Source organism: Eschscholzia californica, unplaced genomic scaffold, assembly GCF_041429995.1.
Source record: "Eschscholzia californica isolate CP2 unplaced genomic scaffold, dmEscCali1.0.p SCAF_3, whole genome shotgun sequence".
NCBI lineage: Eukaryota > Viridiplantae > Streptophyta > Magnoliopsida > Ranunculales > Papaveraceae > Eschscholzia > Eschscholzia californica.
The window spans coordinates 53,061,313-53,079,886 of NW_028238420.1; the positions used below are offsets into that span (position 1 = coordinate 53,061,313).

The 18,574-nt window shown below is 35.9% G+C and overlaps 2 protein-coding genes across 3 annotated transcripts; one reads left to right on the forward strand and one right to left on the reverse strand.

Moving 5' to 3' along the window:
- Positions 1–1,288: 1,288 nt before the first annotated feature.
- Positions 1,289–7,811, reverse strand: LOC147551794 (WD repeat-containing protein PCN-like). Its single transcript, XM_086665333.1, has 11 exons — positions 7,287–7,811; positions 7,057–7,194; positions 6,258–6,570; positions 6,098–6,161; positions 5,812–5,925; positions 5,530–5,692; positions 4,325–4,478; positions 3,649–4,235; positions 2,795–2,976; positions 2,194–2,451; positions 1,289–1,770 (listed from the first exon to the last, which is right to left on the reverse strand). Exons 1-11 carry the CDS (start codon positions 7,452–7,454, stop codon positions 1,437–1,439), a joined length of 2,475 nt encoding a protein of 824 aa, XP_086521459.1. The 5' UTR covers positions 7,455–7,811; the 3' UTR covers positions 1,289–1,436.
- A 4,983-nt stretch (positions 7,812–12,794) lies between these two features.
- Positions 12,795–17,029, forward strand: LOC147551795 (uncharacterized). 2 transcript variants are annotated; one of them, XM_086666208.1, is made up of 3 exons: positions 12,795–14,063; positions 15,544–15,731; positions 16,263–17,029. In XM_086666208.1, exons 1-3 carry the CDS (start codon positions 13,322–13,324, stop codon positions 16,797–16,799), a joined length of 1,467 nt encoding a protein of 488 aa, XP_086522334.1. In that variant the 5' UTR covers positions 12,795–13,321; the 3' UTR covers positions 16,800–17,029. The 2 variants fall into 2 exon arrangements, with proteins under 2 accessions (XP_086522334.1, XP_086522333.1); XM_086666207.1 differs by having other exon boundaries at positions 13,225–14,063; positions 15,532–15,731.
- Positions 17,030–18,574: the final 1,545 nt, after the last annotated feature.

Here is an 18,574-nt window from a genome sequence, read left to right on the forward strand (position 1 = left end):
GTTCGCTACATTTCTCAATTTGTGGACTCGAAACAATTCGGGAGATATTATTGACATTTCTATGCAAATGGGTCTTAAGTTTATTTACGATAAATTGTGACTAAAACGCGTTATGCTTTTCTCTGCTATGATTTTTAAAATCAATTTTTGAAAATTCTTCTTTTGGCCCTTGGATCAACCTAGGTCTTTAGGTTAGAACTGAATCGAACTTGATCTTTTTTTGCGGCTCTCGTCCAGCCAATTGGACATCCCTTGGCCAGATTTAATCTGTGTCTTATGCCACGTTCCCTCTAGTCATACCTTCTGATCGAGTAGATACTATATACGTGTAGCCTGCTGTAGGGTTCGGTCGTCATTAGTCGCGCGTCGTACGAATGAGTCACAGATCGTGGTTGGTTTCTAGCTAAACATTACAATCCTTAAAATGACCGAACTTCTTCATCATTTGTCCTCCCCAACAAATTGATTGCATTGTCATCTTGATCGAATGACATCTCCTTCGAAAAGTTGTATGAGTTTGGTTATTAGTTCGACTCTCTCTGACGAATGTTCATCACGGTGACTAGTCAATTCACATGATGAGGTATACTAAGGTATAGAGTGCATGCGTTCAACGCTAGCATAAGATTCCTTATGGATCACACTATCATATGATGAGGGTTTTCGGACAAAATATCTTATTTCTCCATATGAGCACCGACTTATGACATCACTTATGTTTGCTTGTTAATCTTTATATGTTACACTTGAAAATTATAAATGTACACAAGTGTATGAATCATATGGAGCTTGTTCAGTTTGGACCCAGCCTATTGGTTTTTAGGGCAACAAAATCAAAAAGCTTCACCTACTTGATAAATTTAGAGACATAATTTCAACCCTTGGAGATAAATTTTGAAGATTTACTTGGGAGATGTAATCTCAACCTTCGGAAATTAACTTGAGTTACAATCTTGGCGTTTAAAGATGAGGGTTTAATATAAAAACGATATCCTCCTTTATTATATAGATTTAGTTGTTGCTTTTGGCCTTGGGTGGTATTTGGCCCTCCCTCACCCCCAAAACCTATTTCAAAAAGTGATGTTTCTCCCTGACTTTTGACCACCTGCCCTCCACAACCAAAGATTATCCCAACAGGAATCATAAATCTACTATTCACACGTCCTGATAAAAAATGATAGTGGCAACAGCAAACAATGGCAATCACCCAACCATTGGCATAATCAGATTAACCTAGAAAAATATAAACTAATTCATAAATATCATGAGGTGATTACTCTATAAAACGTGTCTAACTAACATGTTACATTAAATATGTTATAGTGACCAACAATAACAGGAAAATAGAACAAAAAATTGAATAAGGTTTCGATGCCACAACCAAAATCCCTTTCTAGGGTGAGTAGTGAAACAACTGTCAAAACTAGGAAACCAAGTTAGGTTCCGAAAATATGTCTATGGACTGGAGAAGCATCAAAAGTCTTGACCACTTCCTTCCATGGCTTATCCATTACTAACACCGAATTTTCTGAGAGGTGCCCGAGAAATAGAACGGGGTTTTCAAAAGCAATAAAATCAGAACTCCCTTTACCTTTCAAGTTAGGTTCTACTATTTTTGAACTTTTCCTTTTCCGATTCACCTTCTCGTTACTTTCATGTGAATGTTGCAACTTCTGGACTGAAAAATCCACTCCGTTTGACAAGTTTTCGTCGTCGTCGATGTCACCATTTTGAAAGACCGGCTTCTCAAAGTCAATCAAGCACATTGCCCTAAACGTAGAAATAATTTGAAGTTACATACAAAATGTATAGTAAACAAAATAAAAGGTATCTGGAATTTGATAAATCAAAGCTCCTAGCAGTCACTAGAATAGCTTTTTGATCAACCGATTCTTGTTGTGCAAAGGTCTGCACAGCTTTTAAGGATTAGGACCAATAATCTCACGACTGCAAATCGAACCTCCCTCTCCCAAATGAGAAGCAACACATGATACCACCCGGCCAAGTTAAGCTACCCTAAATGAGAATTGGTATCCATGGCTTGGAGGCCAATTGGTGGTAGGTGGAATCCTAAATTCTTTCTTTATAATGTTTTTAGTAAAGAATTTTTTTCCTCTTCGTGTACAGGTTTTTTGTCTCTAAATATCAATGGAAAAGTATATTAAAAAACATAGAAGGTGAGAATGACCATACCTGGCACTATAGATTATTACAGAAGTCGAACAGGAATGAGGGAAGGATAGCCCAATAATCTCCCCGGGAGATTCCTGAAATCTTTCGGGAAGTACGATCGGGTGGTTCATCGACCATTTCCCCAACTGTTTGGCGTCCACATCAAATACATATACTTGGTTTGAAGAGGTTGCGATGACAAGAACGTTGCTGTTTTGGGGATGAAAACCACCAGCAGTAACAGAAGCTCCATCCAATCTGGATATGAACCAGTGTTGCCTGTCCATTCACCAAAAGTTAACTTATATTCACATGTGTCCATAATCTAAAGGCCGAGCCAGAATCAAGAAACTTGAAATTACACAACACTAGTGCTTAAAAAACAACACCACCCCAATTTTTCAATGAATCTCATTGGCCCATTTCACCATTTGGTGTCCAAGGAACTTTTACAAAGTTTAACATATCGTTTAATGTTTATGCCTTGGCAAAAGCCAATCGCGTGGACTACTTTGTTTGTTAGTCCCACGTGATTTTGACAAAATAAAGTGAAATTTTGCAGTTCTATAAATAGCTAGTTTGGTTAAGATTATGAATAAGTAGATGGAAGTAACTTTATCACCTTTTCATCTCAAGATTGAAAACATATATATCACCAAAACAGTTGACTGCAGATAACCATTGTCCATCTGAACTTGTAAACATTCTTGTAATTGGGGGCTCATTGGGTGGCGATTTACTATTATCTTCCTTCCGGCGAGGGGTGAAAGTATGCAAGAGCTCCGCATTTTCGACATCTAAAACCTGAATCAGAAACTTACACAAATTATTGAGCCCGCCAAAAACACCATCGGGAAATGCAGCTAAAACATTCTCAGTTATCTCTCTATTACCACGTATCACACAAAACATAGTATGCATGGCGTGGTAGTGACCTACCTTTTAACAAGTAACAAGTCAGACATCAAATATACCAGAATAAGAAATTAACCAAATCTATCCGTGGGGATAACCTAATCAATGGGATTGTTCTAGAATGTTTCAGCAGAAAATATTCATCCGTTAGATGATTACGAATTAATCGACTGGCAGGGTAGCACATCGGGAAATGCAGCTAAAACATTCTCAGTTATCTCTCTATTACCACGTATCACACAAAACATAGTATGCATGGCGTGGTAGTGACCTACCTTTTAACAAGTAACAAGTCAGACATCAAATATACCAGAATAAGAAATTAACCAAATCTATCCGTGGGGATAACCTAATCAATGGGATTGTTCTAGAATGTTTCAGCAGAAAATATTCATCCGTTAGATGATTACGAATTAATCGACTGGCAGGGTAGCACATCCTATACTATATCCTTATATAGTATATACTGGTTGTGTCTCGTAACAAGACAAAACTTACAATTTATATGAATTATACGATTTGGAATAAAATAGAAAATACCAAACTATATGAAGAGCTTACATGTATCTTTCTATCATGACCTGCTACTATCAACCGCAGAGAATCATTACTGAAAACCATGGAATGGGCGAATGGAAGTTTCCGAGGTAGTTGCTTTTTCTTTACTGTCCAAGAGTTTTTCGCAACTTCATTCAACTCAAATAAGCTTGGTTTCGCATGGTCAGAGTAAGCAAATAATGTTCCAGTTGAAGACATGGAGCTGCAAATGATTTTCTTCTTTCCCTTACTATTAACTCGAGCAAGAAGTGAGGTGCTTGCATTCCTTGCAGCACCATTATTCACGTGAACACTCAAAACATCCAAAGAGTTAAAGTTTTGAACTAGAATCAAAGAAGATTTGGTCATTGCTGTATTAAGCACCAATTGAACAGGTACTCGTTGAGGTGCAGGGCAGATATCATGAGGGGCAAACTTGGTGAACTCTTGGGCAGAGTACGCAAAGAGCCTTGAGTCATCACCAGCAGAGATTAGCATTGGAACTCCAGTATGGGCCCACTTACCATAACTAAACTCAACGGGTTTTTGACGTTGACGAAACTTTGTTCTCCTTTTTTTATTTGGTGCGATCTTTTCATCAGGTAAAGTATCTGCCAGGATAGGAAATCAATAAAAACGATTTAAACAAAAAAACAAATTATGACTTCGAAGAGAAGAAAACATGGTATTAAGAATAAACCTTCTCTACGTATAGGTATGGCTGTTGTCAAGGCTCTTATATCATGGGTGTGAGCTCTAAGATAACCAACATATACCCACTTTTTTACCACATCAGTAGAGGACATGTCTTTTCCGGAATCAACCGTGACAGTAGAGAGCTTATAGTGGATAACCTACAAACATTGAGAACTCGGACATTAACAAGGCTATTAAAGCAAAGAATATCACTCATATCTGCATTCAATAGGCAATATTGGAACAATAGATAAAAAAATGTCTAAGAAAATAAAATAACAACTACTTGGATCAATAACAACAAAAATATAAAAATGTATAACTAGCACTTAAATGAAGTACCAGACAAAAGAAAAGTAAAACCTAAATTGCATATTTCACTGTTCGCCGCATGAGTAGATATGCACTACATTTATTTTTCCTCAATAAACAATAGTTTCTAGTCAATGAAAAACAAATGGGGAGTATCAGCTTGTCAATAACATCAAATAATCAAGTGGAATAACATCAAATCATCAAGTGGAGTATTAGCCAAGAAATTATCTAAACTAGGCCAACTCAATGTTACATAGTACGGGGTCACCCCGGATCATGTGAGTATCGGATATACTAGGGGTATACCTCTTCGGTACGATGTCATTTGTTGTAGTACACTTTGGATTAATTTTGTGAACCCCAAATATATCTCTATGACGCGTATATAATTTTGTAAAACTTAGAATCTCAACCAGCTAATAAGAAAATATTGTTATTAATTACTCAAGTAGTCGAGCATATTAATTTTTACAATGAAATTGAGTTAATTAAGACAGAAAATTCCCCTGTTCCAGATTGCCAAATTTGGAGTATTGGAACGCAAACCCACCGAAAAAGGGTACGGATAATCTGATAGGCGATGGAGGCTAGAGTATCCGTTAAATTTGGGCCAACTACTTTGGAGCAGCTAATAAAAAATTTAATTTCAGTGGAAATTTTGGTAGGCAAGAAAATAGAAATATTTCGGTCATTTCGGCAGAAATATTTCGACATTTAATTCTTTCATCAAGCATTGTAAGAGCAAGGAATTAAATTTCGGTTGGCAAGGAAATGGAAATGTTTTGGTCATTTCGGCCGAAACGTTTTAAAATTTAATTCCTTGCTTTGCATTACAAGGGGAGAGGGAGAGCGCCAAAGAACTTGGATGCGGGAGGTTATAATAGTAGCTAGTACCTGGCCATCAGAACCTGCAGAAAACACTCTGTTATGGTTAGGAGCAGCTGCCAACGCATTGACATCGCCTTTGTGGTTAGAATGTGCTTGAAGAAGAGTTCCTTGATTGCTATCCCAGAATTGAACACTACCGGAGCTATCTCCACTAACTAGAGTACCAGATCTAGATAATAAAAAAATGTCAGCAACCTAAAGGTACACCTTTGAGATGCAATCGAAGTATAAAATGGCTAGTTGACTTCACAATCATTTACTAAGTTGGGAACAAGCTTCTCTTCTTACCTTAGCAAAAGTAACGACCATACACAAATATCTCGACCATTGCCCAACCCACCAAGTCCAACAGTTATCCTATAAGTTTCATGTGCTGACTTCACGTTCCAGCATCTTATAAAACTGCAAACCCAAATAATGTCACTTACTAAAGAAATTCAGATAAACACTTCATAGCAAATTTGTAAAATACATGAAACTGATACCTTGGTAGATATAAATAAACAAAATGAACCATTTAACATCAAAATCACAAGTAGAACTACAACTCGTATTTGTCATAACTTAAACATACCCATCACTGCTCCCGGAAAATATAAGTTTTCCATCAAAGCTCCATGCAATGCTTAAAACACGTGCTGTCAATTAACAGGTGAGCAAATGTGTTCACAATCAAAATTCTGAATTGGATAAATAAAAGAATAATTCCAAACAAAGAAATATGGATATCTCACCACTAACTCTAGGCAACGACCTGTAGTAGGTTAATCCATCTGAACCAGACAAGCTATAAAGTCGTACACAACCATCATCGCAGCCTAAAGCTACTAGTGGAGATTCAACCATTGACTGCCCATGAACTTCCATGGAAATTACAGACTCATCATCACTTTCACTTGTTCCATCATCGCTAAGATAACTAACATTATTACTTGCATATCCATTGACTGCACGATGAGCGGTATTATTTTGTCCGAGAAGCAGAGAATCATCCGAAGGTTCTACAGCCATTTGCCAGATGGAAACTCCGATAGTATCTAGAACGATCTGCATAGTACAAACAGTGAGAGTAAGATACTGCCTCTCTGAGGCGTTCAAATGAAATTGATAAAGCATTCCTAAATTAAAATAGGAAGAAAAAAAGTTTAAGTATGAAGAAACCAAATAAAGCAGCACAATATAGTGAAATACCCAATGTCAAGACCTTGTATTAATTCTTTTACTTGTTCTTACTTTCCGAAAAGCAGGAAAAAGAAAACCTAGGGTCTTCGCTACTTAGAGCTGAATAATTCAGCCAATAATTCCTGCAAAAATGCCTAGTCAACCTATGACCAATAACCAATATTGCATTGGATTAATAAACTTCTTGCTCTCACAAGTACGAAGAATTCATTTAGATGCTGAAATATTTACATTTAGCTTAATAATTCCAAGCAAGTTGCAATTTTTAAGAATCACAACTAAATATTACTAAAGCAAAATGAAAGTAACAAAGTCAATCTCTCTGAAACAAACAAATGACAATATTTATACCTTCTGCTTCAAATGAAAGAGATCCCACTCTGAAACAGTTCCATCAATACTCGACGACAGCAACCGACCAAAGGGAGAAGTTTTCGACGGGCACCAAACTAGTGAAGAAACTCTAGAATTAGGGTTTCCATGAATAGTCTACAAAATCCAGTCAGTTACATTAATGGAATTAGAAACATCAAGATCATCACTTTAAAGAACAAGATCAATAAAAAAGAAATGAAGTATACCAGCTGACAATGCCAATCAACTGAGCGTGGTGAAACTGACCAAATCTCTAATGAACCATCTTCTCGAGCAGCAGCTACTCGAGATTCATCAATACTAGTAGCTAGGGCTACGATGGGAGATGGTTTCCAAAGGATTGAACTATTTCTGTGAAGTTCAAGAGTGTCCATGGTGGAAAGAAACCCTAGGCAATAACTTTCTCTCTGCACCTTGAACACATCAACAAAGTCTTGACGATGACTTCTCGTGTTCAATCGAATGAGATTTGGAGGCGATGAAAGTGGAAGAGAGAAAGGGATGCGAAGTTCGGTGTTGTAGTTTTTAGGGGAAGGGTTTAAGCGGCGTGTTTGGACGCGACAGGGTTTTGTGAACGAGGGTAAAAAAAAATTTCTACAAATTCTCACTCCTACCGGAAAAAGAATATGAATGGTATTTTTGATATTATAGTGGACAAAATGTGGTAGCGGTCAATAACCCAGGCTGAGAGCATCTCCAAAGGAACGAGAGAAACTCTAAAATCTGTTGTCAAGTGTCAATAAAAAAAATCTAAAATTAGTTGGTCAGTCTAAGGTGTGGAGTTGATTTCTCGGACCCCTTACTATGTTTCAAGACTTAAGCATGACTCGAGAGATCCACTTCTTCGTTTGTTTATAGGTCAACACAAGATTTAGGGTGCCTAAGAGACTCATATCAACCTCTTAACAATCTATCCCGTTAGAGTTGGGTCACATGATAAAGCTCTGTCAGGTCCACCCCCTACCGCTCCATTAGAGGTTTGTTTGTTGGGCATGTGGGCCCCACACGTGTAGCTTAAATTAATATGTTGACTTCTTTACTGGTCAAAGCTAACTAATATTTGGTTGAGCAGTAGCATTTAGCTAGAAACCAACTACAATCCATAAGTCAAATGTTTGATTTGCGGTTAACCGTGACTAAATCCGGCAACAGGTTACACACTTACAGAATCAGACCTAATAGAAAGACGCGACTAGAAAAGGCAACATCCGAGTCTCGACCCATGTGGTTAAGAGCACAGGTTTGTGGTTAATATAGCTAACGCATATAATCGATATCCTTATCTTATCCAATTTTTTGATCATCTAGATCCATTATGACGAACATCGATCTTCTGCATCCGTGTTTTTAAAGGGCGTGTTCTGTTTATTTTCACTGAGTAGTCTAGACGAAGAATATCATAAATTGTTTTGTATCAATCGTTTGCACTCTTTGTAGTCTAAACAAGTTTTTCAAGACTCCATGTCATTCTTTCACCAAGATCATCATAATGTGTCCTAACTCGTTATCGTTGGCCAAGTACTATGTTGTTGCGATCTACAAGTATTGTCCTATGCAGTTGGAGGGTCGTAGGTTTAGTCATAGTTAATCTTTAGTATTTGGGTGTTACGCAATAAGCTATTTAAATCCATACTTGATTAAGAAATGTTATCACAATTCATTAAATTTAAATTGATTTTAATTACCTTAAAATATTCATCCAAACTTCTTTTGTAGAGGTTATCTCACTGGTAGTCCCATCCCAACCAAACACATTTCTTAATTTACTTAATTACCCCTCAATTTCTTAATTTCACTACTTATATTCAGGTTCATTACTATAACATTTTTATTTAGAGTTGGAATCCTAACTTGGTCATAGTAAGTCTCTGAAAGTGCATCATATTTACCTTAGTTGTCGTTTTTCATGGATTCAATAACAATTAAATTAGTCCCTCATTTCAGTTTGAGTCCATCTCACATATATTTTTGTTGTCTGTGAACTCATCTAACCAAAATAAATTGAAAATACACAAAATCTTACCTCCAAAATGATCATAGAATTAGATAGAGAATCTCATACAAAACACGAAACAAACATCAAACAATCAATTTGAGTAAATAATTAAATTAAATTTATATATGGCCCGGTGGGTATATAGGGAAAAAAATTGAAAAAGGGTTTATGGTCCAATCTTGTCAAAACATGGATTTTTAGTCCTTTTACTCTTTGGTAAAAAAACCCTTACCATCTCTATTTTATTTCCAGTTGTGTCCCAACTCTATTTGAGCGGGATTTCGAAATGTGGGGTCGAGCGAATCTTTGTAACGGTTAAATGAAGCGTGATTTTTGGATTATTTCCGTTTACAACAATATCTCTTACTCGACTTTCTCTCTCATCAGTTTTACTATTTAGGCAAAAATCACACCTTTCCCAAATCGAAACGCTCCAAAACCCTAACGAGATAGTCGAATCGCCATCTTCCAGAAGGTAAGAAACCGACTTTATTCTTCAACCTTCTTAATCTTTCAAGCTTCCGATTCAGGTGAAGAGGTATCATCGTCATTAAAACGAAAAGTTTTCTCGATTCGTTTGGGTTTCGAACCATCATTACTTTCAGGTGAAAATCTATATAAAACCGAGCTTGCATGGTTACTTTTCATCATAAAGAAGTTTGTTGCAACGTTATGGTGAGATTTTTGGTTGATTTTTTGGATTTTTCTGTTGTAACATAGTTTCTGATGTTCAAAGCTTCGTCATAAATCAATTTTTTGAGATCCGTTTGATAATTTATAGATACTATTTTGTGAAAAACTATAATTTATGGTTCTTTCTTTGTGATTCTTTCTTTTTGGGGTTTAGGGTTTGCTTATGGTATTTTGGCGATTTTGTGAACATTTTGTGTGTTTTGAGGGTTTTGATTTGTGATTTAAGTGTTTAGTTTCACATTGTTACTTATTTTGATGCTTATGATGTATAAATTACATATAATTTATTATAAAAAATGCTTTTAGGATTCTGAAAGTATCTAACTGTTTGATTTTTTTTTGTAGGAGATTTCAATGGCACCTAAATCAAAATCGACACCTAAAGCAGCCAAAGATACTATTCCAGTTAGAAAAAATCCTTTTAAAAGAAAAGGAACAGTGGAAAAATTAGTTCCTGCAAAAAAATCCAAAACCAAAGTAAGCTCGGCCAATGAAGAAGGTCTAACACTGAAAAAGCAAAAAAAACAAAGTAATTTCAGTCAAAGAGGTACGATGTATGAGTCTGTTTATGAAATTTCTGAAAAATTTCTATTATTTATGATAAAGTATACATAATTTATTTGAAATTGGTCATACTTTGGGCATACATCTTAATACGTTATGTAACAGGTGGGAGCAAGCTCAACCAGCAAGAAAGGGAAGGAAAAAGCTAACTCTTGTCGTGTTGTTGACATAGTAGGTGAGAAAAAGATAATTCCAGAAGGGAAGACATTCAATCCATTTAGATTTCTGAAGAAGAAACTAGATTTATAGTAAACTATATTGCCTAAGAGCATATCGAAATGCTTTTGCACCCCCAGGAAATAACTGTCTTGTTTTTGTAAATATCTTATCCCAACCATCTGATTTCAGTTTGATTTGCTTATTTTGATTTGATGATTCTGCCTGGAACTCCATCTGTGATAACAAATGGAGAAAGATTAATACATATAAATTATATAGAAAAATATATTATTTACAATAAATTACATGAACATTTACGTAAATTATATGTAACTTATTTCAAAGTACACGAGATTTGCATATATAAAGCGAAGTTGTTCTATAATGAAACGAGTACTGTTTTGAGATTAAAACATACATAATGTTCTATAAATTACGCATAATTTATGGACAATAATATAATATTCATGATATTCCTGATAAAGTATATATAATTTGTTAGAAAATACATATATCATGTTCTCATTTTGAAAAACATCGTACGGGAGATTTTTGTATAATTTACTGTAAATTATGGTAATTTATGATAAAGTACATATAATGTTAATTCTGTTATAAGGAACCGTACGAAAAAGCACGTTTCATAAATCCGTACGGATTGAAAACCAGATCTGAACAAAAATGTGAATATCATACTTTGCTTAAACTACAAATCTGAATATATCTGATATAATGATTGATTGCAACAATCAGTATACTCGATTGGTAGGATTCAGTAATGAAGGATATTCTCGATTTTTAGAGAGAAGAAGACAATAATAACATACTCGATTTGAAACAGAATCAGTAAAGAAGAATTTTGTTTGCCTTATTAACAATTAAGAAGATGATTTTCAAAAGCTCTAATGAATATGAAACAAGTTTTCTGTTTTAGTGGAAGATTTTCAGTCGATTAAGATGTATAGAGAGATAATCAACTATAATAAACTGAAACATAATCAGAACACTTATAAATTGATTTGTATTTTACCTGATTAACAATGATTAAGATGATTTCAGCAACTCAAATGATTATGAAACAAAGGTTTCTGATTTAATGGAGGATAGTTTCAGACGATTAAGATGTAGAGAGAGAGAAAGATAAAACCAAAAGGTTTCGGTTACAAAAAGATGATGAAGATCACGGTTTCTTTGTTTAGAAACGTGATTGGAGAGAGAAACAAGGAAATAAAAATGAAAAAGATATTTGGCGAATTTGAGCTTAAATGTGTATTTATATTTAAGAAAGGTTAGTTTAGGTATTAAGATTTTATAGTTATTCTAGGAATTTGTGTTTTCTCACTAGATGTATACAAATGGACTAGATATCTATTTGTGTTAATATTTTGTTTTTATACCCTTTATGGGATTAGAGAGGATTAAAAGTGTTATTAGGGGCGTTTTTTGGGTCATATACCGAAAACGCCTTTATATATTAGTATTGGATGTAGAGTTCCATGTTAGCCACTAATGAAAATCTTTGTATTATGCCTCTGACTCTCATGAATCATTAGAGCTACAGAGTAGGTGAGCTTGTGTTATCGCTATTAACCTTGGCATTGGCAGACCCTAAACGAGGCCTAGATTGGGACATTGCGCCAACGTGTGTGCCTTTCCAAGAGTTAACTTATTTAGCCTAGACCTTTACAAAGATCTGTCTGGCTGACTCTTTGTTCCCGGAGCTCGCCAAGGTATCCATACACATGTTAAGTCCATTGTAGACGTAAATAAGTTAGTACAAGCCAACCTAATAAAAACTCTTACTTTGAATTTGAAACCATTATACTTAACGGGTTGTCTGGTACACTTGAAAATTAGTTGTGAAAATTAGTTTAACGAAAGTAAGAAACAATTTTTAGTGTTAGGTTGGACTGAAATAATGAAAAACTTAGTTTCTCATAGTGGAAGAAACCTTACATGCTAGAATATTCTAACATTGAAAACATGTCAAAACTTTTCCCCTTTAACTCACACAGTCTCTCCTCATCTATCGTAGCTCTATCTCTTTCTCTCAACACAACTCTCACTTCTCTATCTCTCTCTCTCTCTCTCTCTCTCTCTCTCTCTCTCTCTCTCTCTCTCTCTCTCTCTCTCTCTCTCTCTCTCTCTCTCTCTCTCTCTCTCTCTCTTTACATATAAATATCACACTATTGTCGTTATTTTTCTCTCTCTTTCACTCACGCACGCAACAATGGGATTACAAGACAGACACACTCCCTCTATCGTCTTTATATTTCACTCATGCAACACACATGAGTTAAAAACCTAGCTCTTTCTGTCTCCTCTAAGTAACTCTAGCATATCCCTATTCGTTTCTTACTCTATCGTAACATGCAACAACAAGAAACACGAACCCCCAATATTCTTATAGAATTTTATCCTCTTTTTTTTGTTGAAGATAGAATTTTATCCTTAGTAGACACAATCCTTACACTCTAATCCCCAACAAAAACCTCCGAGTTTTTGTGAACTTTAAACTCCAAATTTGTTAAGAAATCCTAAATTGAACTATCTTACCTTAAATTGACTATCCCAAACCCTAATTTGGGTTCAAAACTTAAACTGAAATCTTTAAAACGAAGGAGATTATATTTAAAATTTCTCACAACTATAGGAAACAGTAACATTTGAATTTGCTATTAGGACAAAATTGTTTTCTTTTCTACGAGAAAAAAAACATTTTTTTCGTACCCAAACAGAACCTAAAAGAGATAAAGGAAAAATCCTGGATTGGCCAGGCTGATTCTGTTCTGTTCCAGTTCGGAAACTCCTCCAAATGGTGCCCCCAAAATGCACCCCTTCTCCAAAAATTTGACTAAAAAAATACCTCCCATGGAAATGTCCTCATGGCTGGCGAGATCTCTTGCAAACTCTCTGAAACTCACCGACGACGACGACTACGACGATGAAGAAGACGACGACGACATCAACAACGGCAACAATTTCACTACCACGACCAACAGACAAGAATCTCAAATTCAAAATCAACAACACGAAGATCAAAATTATTATGTCGAAGAAGAATCTTCATTAGATAATCTTGGAAGAGGCGTAAAAGAAGATCTTTCAGATCTTACAGAAACCCTAACTCGTCAGTTCCGTGGTGTTGCTTCTTTTCTCGCTCCACCTCCTCCTCCACCAACTCCTCCTTGTCCTCAAGATTCATCCTCATCTGCTGTTGTTGATTCATCAACATCTGTATCTGGTTGGAATATTTGGGATTCATCTGATCGGTCTGTTGTCTCTGGAGGAGAAACTAATGATCATGTTGATTCTTCTAGAATTAATGGAGATGGTGAAATTTTTGATGATATTGAGATCTCTGATTTGTCAATTGATAAAGCTGTTAGTGAGATATCACGGATTGGTTCACCGATTGATCATCCTTCTGAGTCAGAGGAATCTCAAGATAAGTATCCAATTGGTGGAGCAGTTGGGGTTACTGATGAGGTTTTGATGTTTGCTAGGAATATTGCTATGCATCCTGAAACTTGGTTGGATTTTCCACTTGTTGATGATGAAGAATTTCATGGTATCTTCTTCTATTCTTTCTCTTATTTCCCGTTTCAATTCAATTCCATCATATTTGGAAAATGAAGAAATTCATTACTTGTATAGATTTAGGTCTGGAAATTATAAAACCCCTCAATTTGAGTTAGCAGTTGAAATGAAAAACTGTTTTTTTTTTCTACTAAAGACTATTAGAACTTGGGTTCATAGAGTGAGTGCATGAAATTGGGGAATTTTGCAGAACTTTACAACAGAGTTTGACGATATATGATGTAAATGTTTGTAATTTTAATTATAGCTACAAATATTGAACCCTATTTTGTTGCCAAGTTTAGGTTTGCCAATTAGACATAAAATCCATGTAATACCACCTAAACACTTAAAATGAGATATGTAACTTTGATAAGATCTCCACAATATGAATCAAAGCCCAAATATTTTGTCAAATTTAAGCAAACCTACGACATCTGTCCACAAGGAGCATATTTTGTCACAGTCGCATGTGAACCTGCTTCTGCGAGTAATTGCGATGTAAGTGGTACCTTTACTATGAGTACATGCATCAAACTTGTGCGCAAGTAATATTTTCGAATGCACAATTGTTGTGGTGAAGGAAAGGAAACAGTAAATATCTTTGAATAAGCAATTACAGGAGACATAAGTTGTTGAAGAACTCGACTCAGTTGTATGGTTGGTCTGCATTGTGTAGAACAGGAGTTGATCCTTTGTTGTCCTCCATAAAATCCAAGGAAACCATTGCAAAAGAAAAAAGGTAGTAAGAAATATTGAAGTGTAAATTATGCAAATGTTCATAGAATAGAACCCACTATATAACCTTTTCCGACCGACAATTCTGTTGCCCGATGTGGCTTCAGTTAGATGTCTGAAGTCCAATTGATTGGAAGGATGTGGCGGTTCATTGGTAATCACTAAATATTAGGATGTTGAAGATTTTGAACTCCGAAGTAACAATGATCGAAATTTACAAATGGGTAAGGTATGAGGTGACATTACGCTCCTTAAATTAGTTGAAGATATTGTTTTATGTACAAGTAAATTCACAAGTAGGTTTATATTAGCTTATTCTAAAATAGTTGGGAAAGGTTTTCAGGAGGCATATGATGAAATGTTGTTGCAACATAATGAAATATTGTTAATATTAAGTGACATTTTACGCTCTCTACGCTTTCATCCATCATATTCATCTTCCTTCAATTATACATACCAAGCAATTATTCGTCATATTTTAACCTTGTGAGTTATTTTTATAATACATAGATTCGTGGTGAAATCAGCTTCTTCTTTTTAGCATGATGATTGATGAGTATAGCTCTTTTAGCACTGATCCAACTTAGTTTAGGATTAAGAGTTTAAGGTTTTAAGCTTTCGCCTCATATTGTCAGTTGTAAAACATTTGATTTTAACATTTCAAGTATTTTTTTTTTGCTGGAAGATAAACATATTAACTTATTATATAACATCTTATAAAGTTCCATTTTCAGATTTCGACATGTCTGATGCACAGTATGAACACGCATTGGCTATTGAACGGCTTTCACCAAGATTTGCAGCTCTTCGGATTGAACTTTGCCCTCGCCATATGAGTCAAGAGTGTTTTTGGAAGATTTATTTTGTTCTCCTGCATTCTCGACTCAATAAACATGACGCTGGTCTTTTATCTACACCCCAGGTCAGTTCCTCAAAACCTTGTACAACGTTTTCTTGCATTTAGTGTTTATAGGTACCTTGTACTTACTACCAGAAAAAGGAGATAGAAAACGAACAAGAAAGAAAAGGTGGTGTGTTTTTTCTCAAATCCAAATTTGAAATCTAACTCGAGATCCGAATTAACTCAAGTCACGTTTCAATTTTCTTTTTCTTAATACAATATGATTTATGCGTCTGACTCGTCGGAATGGTTGAGGGGATCTGATTTTGGGTCCATTCGAGTGTGACATAAGATAAATTTGTATTAAATTAATAGTCCTTTGTCTTAAACGACCTAAAATGAGTATTGTGCCCTTGACGAAATCAAGTTATGCTCAGGCGAGTCGGGTACAGACAAGTCAGACTTAGGTGAGTCAGATTCATACAATAAAAAACAAACGCCACCAGTATGTCTCCCTCATAGTTATTCATGTCAATTGTATGACGAGTTCAAAGGACACTGCATATGCAGAAACTATGCTTGGATATTTGAGCATGTTCGGTCTTTTCGCAGGTCGTGGAAGGCAGAGCAATGTGGATGCAAGAATTACAGAAGAGAATGAAGCCAGATATAGAACCAGAGTGGTTAAGAAGAGGAGGGCCATCTTATTTTAGAGACTCAACCTATCAACCACAAGAACAACATCAATCTGCATCATCTGACGATTCAAATGAAGCGATTTTACCAAATAGGTTTAACTATGAAACTCCACGTTCTGTTTCGACAGATTATGATACTTCTAGATACCCTCAAGTTGTAGGTACAGAGACGAGATTCATTGATAAATCCGTGGTTGAAGAAGAGCCGACAGTCCATCATAGAAACTGGGACTTACTAGCTGGTGTCTCAAAAATCTTGGACCAGAAAGACGATGATGATGGGGACGATTGGTTAGAAGAGAGTTCAGATATTGGGGAGTATAGTAGAACAACTATTCCATTAGGTCATGAAGAAGACGTATCGTTTAGTGATCTTGAGGATGAAGAAAGTCTACATATTATTTCGAGACCAGCAAATTCTCTTTCTGCAAAAGATTCAAGCCACCATTGATGAAAGTGTGGAGCTCTTCTTCCGGTAAGCTCTGAAATATGTTCCGTGTGTTTTTGCGCCCGTGTCGTGTGAACCATGAATTCCTTTGAAATGGCCAATGTTTTTGTACATGATAACCCTAAAATGAGGGGTGTTGTTCATTTGAGTTTCAAATGAACTTTAGTGGGTTTGTTTGTGTAACAGAAATATGGAATCAATGATGTGTATGAAATCAATTTTGCCTTTCATGATGATGAATGTGTTGAAATTTTCTTCCATTTACATAACTCTGTTTTTTGTATTTTTGTAAAAGAAATCTGATTGTACACGTAAGGATAAATTACTTACATTCGACTGTTCTTTGCATGTGCTCGATGTCTATAACATACCAGAGAAGTTAACGGACCAATAAATTGCTCAAGATTTGATTTTTCTTCGTGTAACAATAAGATTTGTATACTACTCCCAGGCATGGAGAGATACACGTGTTGCCTCCTGATCGAATTAGACAAACAATAACGGTATTTTGTGTTGTGATACGAAATTACAACCTTCAATGAAGGGGACGACAGTCTAGTAAACCAAACTGTAAAAGTTACCGACCGAATTATCCCCAGATCCAGACGAGGGTCTCGTAAACCAGACCTCCAATGAAGGGGGTCCTCCCCTCCGCTGGCAATAGAGAGAGGAGAGGGATGAGAAGGAAGAGAAGAAGATGAAGGAAGGATGGAAGAAGAGAGAGAGAGAAAACAAAATCAGTTGAGATAGTCGACAGGAGTCAGCCAGCAGGAGTCGGGTGGCGCTTCTTAAAACACATCACCTTTAACCGAACTAGGAACAGCCTTTGGGGAGATTGCCCGTATCCCTAGAAAGGGATTTCTGGTGGGCAAGAAGGATAACAAAAAAACTCTTCATCTTAAGGCGTGGTCGACCTTACAGAAACCAAAAAGTTTAGGAGGATTAGGCTTCAAAAACTTGACCCATTTTAATACTGCTTTGATTTCAAAGATGGTTTGGAGGCTTCAAACACATACAGACTCTCTTTGGTGTAATTTTGTCAAGTATAAATATTACCCTAGAACTACCATTGAAAGAGCTAGAATGACCAACTCATCCTGGCTCTGGAAAGGTATTCATAGGAGGATTTCTCTGGTCAAGGACTTGTCCATGTGGGAAGTGGGAAACGGGAGTCGCATTCATATTTGGCATGATAATTGGATTCCTGGAAAGTTAGCTTTGAATGTAGTTCCTGAGCATGCTAATTTTTATTATGTTAATCAGCTTAGAAATGATCAAAATCATTGGAATGTAGAATTGTTGCATGAATTATTTGATGAGCATACATGTGATTTAATCCTATCTATCCCCCTGAATGGTCAACACACCCAAGATCCACTTAAATGGACTCTTACACAAAATGGCACCTTTTCGGTTTCATCCCTTTACAAACACCTCACTTGTTATCAAACAGTTGAACTTAATGATAAAAATTATTGGAATGATTTATGGAAACTTGAGGTAACCCCTAGAATCAAAATTTTTATGTGGACGCTAAGTCTTAATATGGTCCCGTTTTATGATATTTTGAGTCCTTTTATGAATTTGCCATCTATATTATGTCCTTTGTGCAATGAAACGAACGAAACATGGCGACATTTCGTATTAAGATGCCCTTTTACTAGAGGGATCATATATGAGATAAGCAATGGACTTCATACAGATAGAATGGAAGGAAGCTCTTTCAAAGACTGGATTACTCAACTAGGAGGGATAAAAAGCGATGTTCCACCAACTGA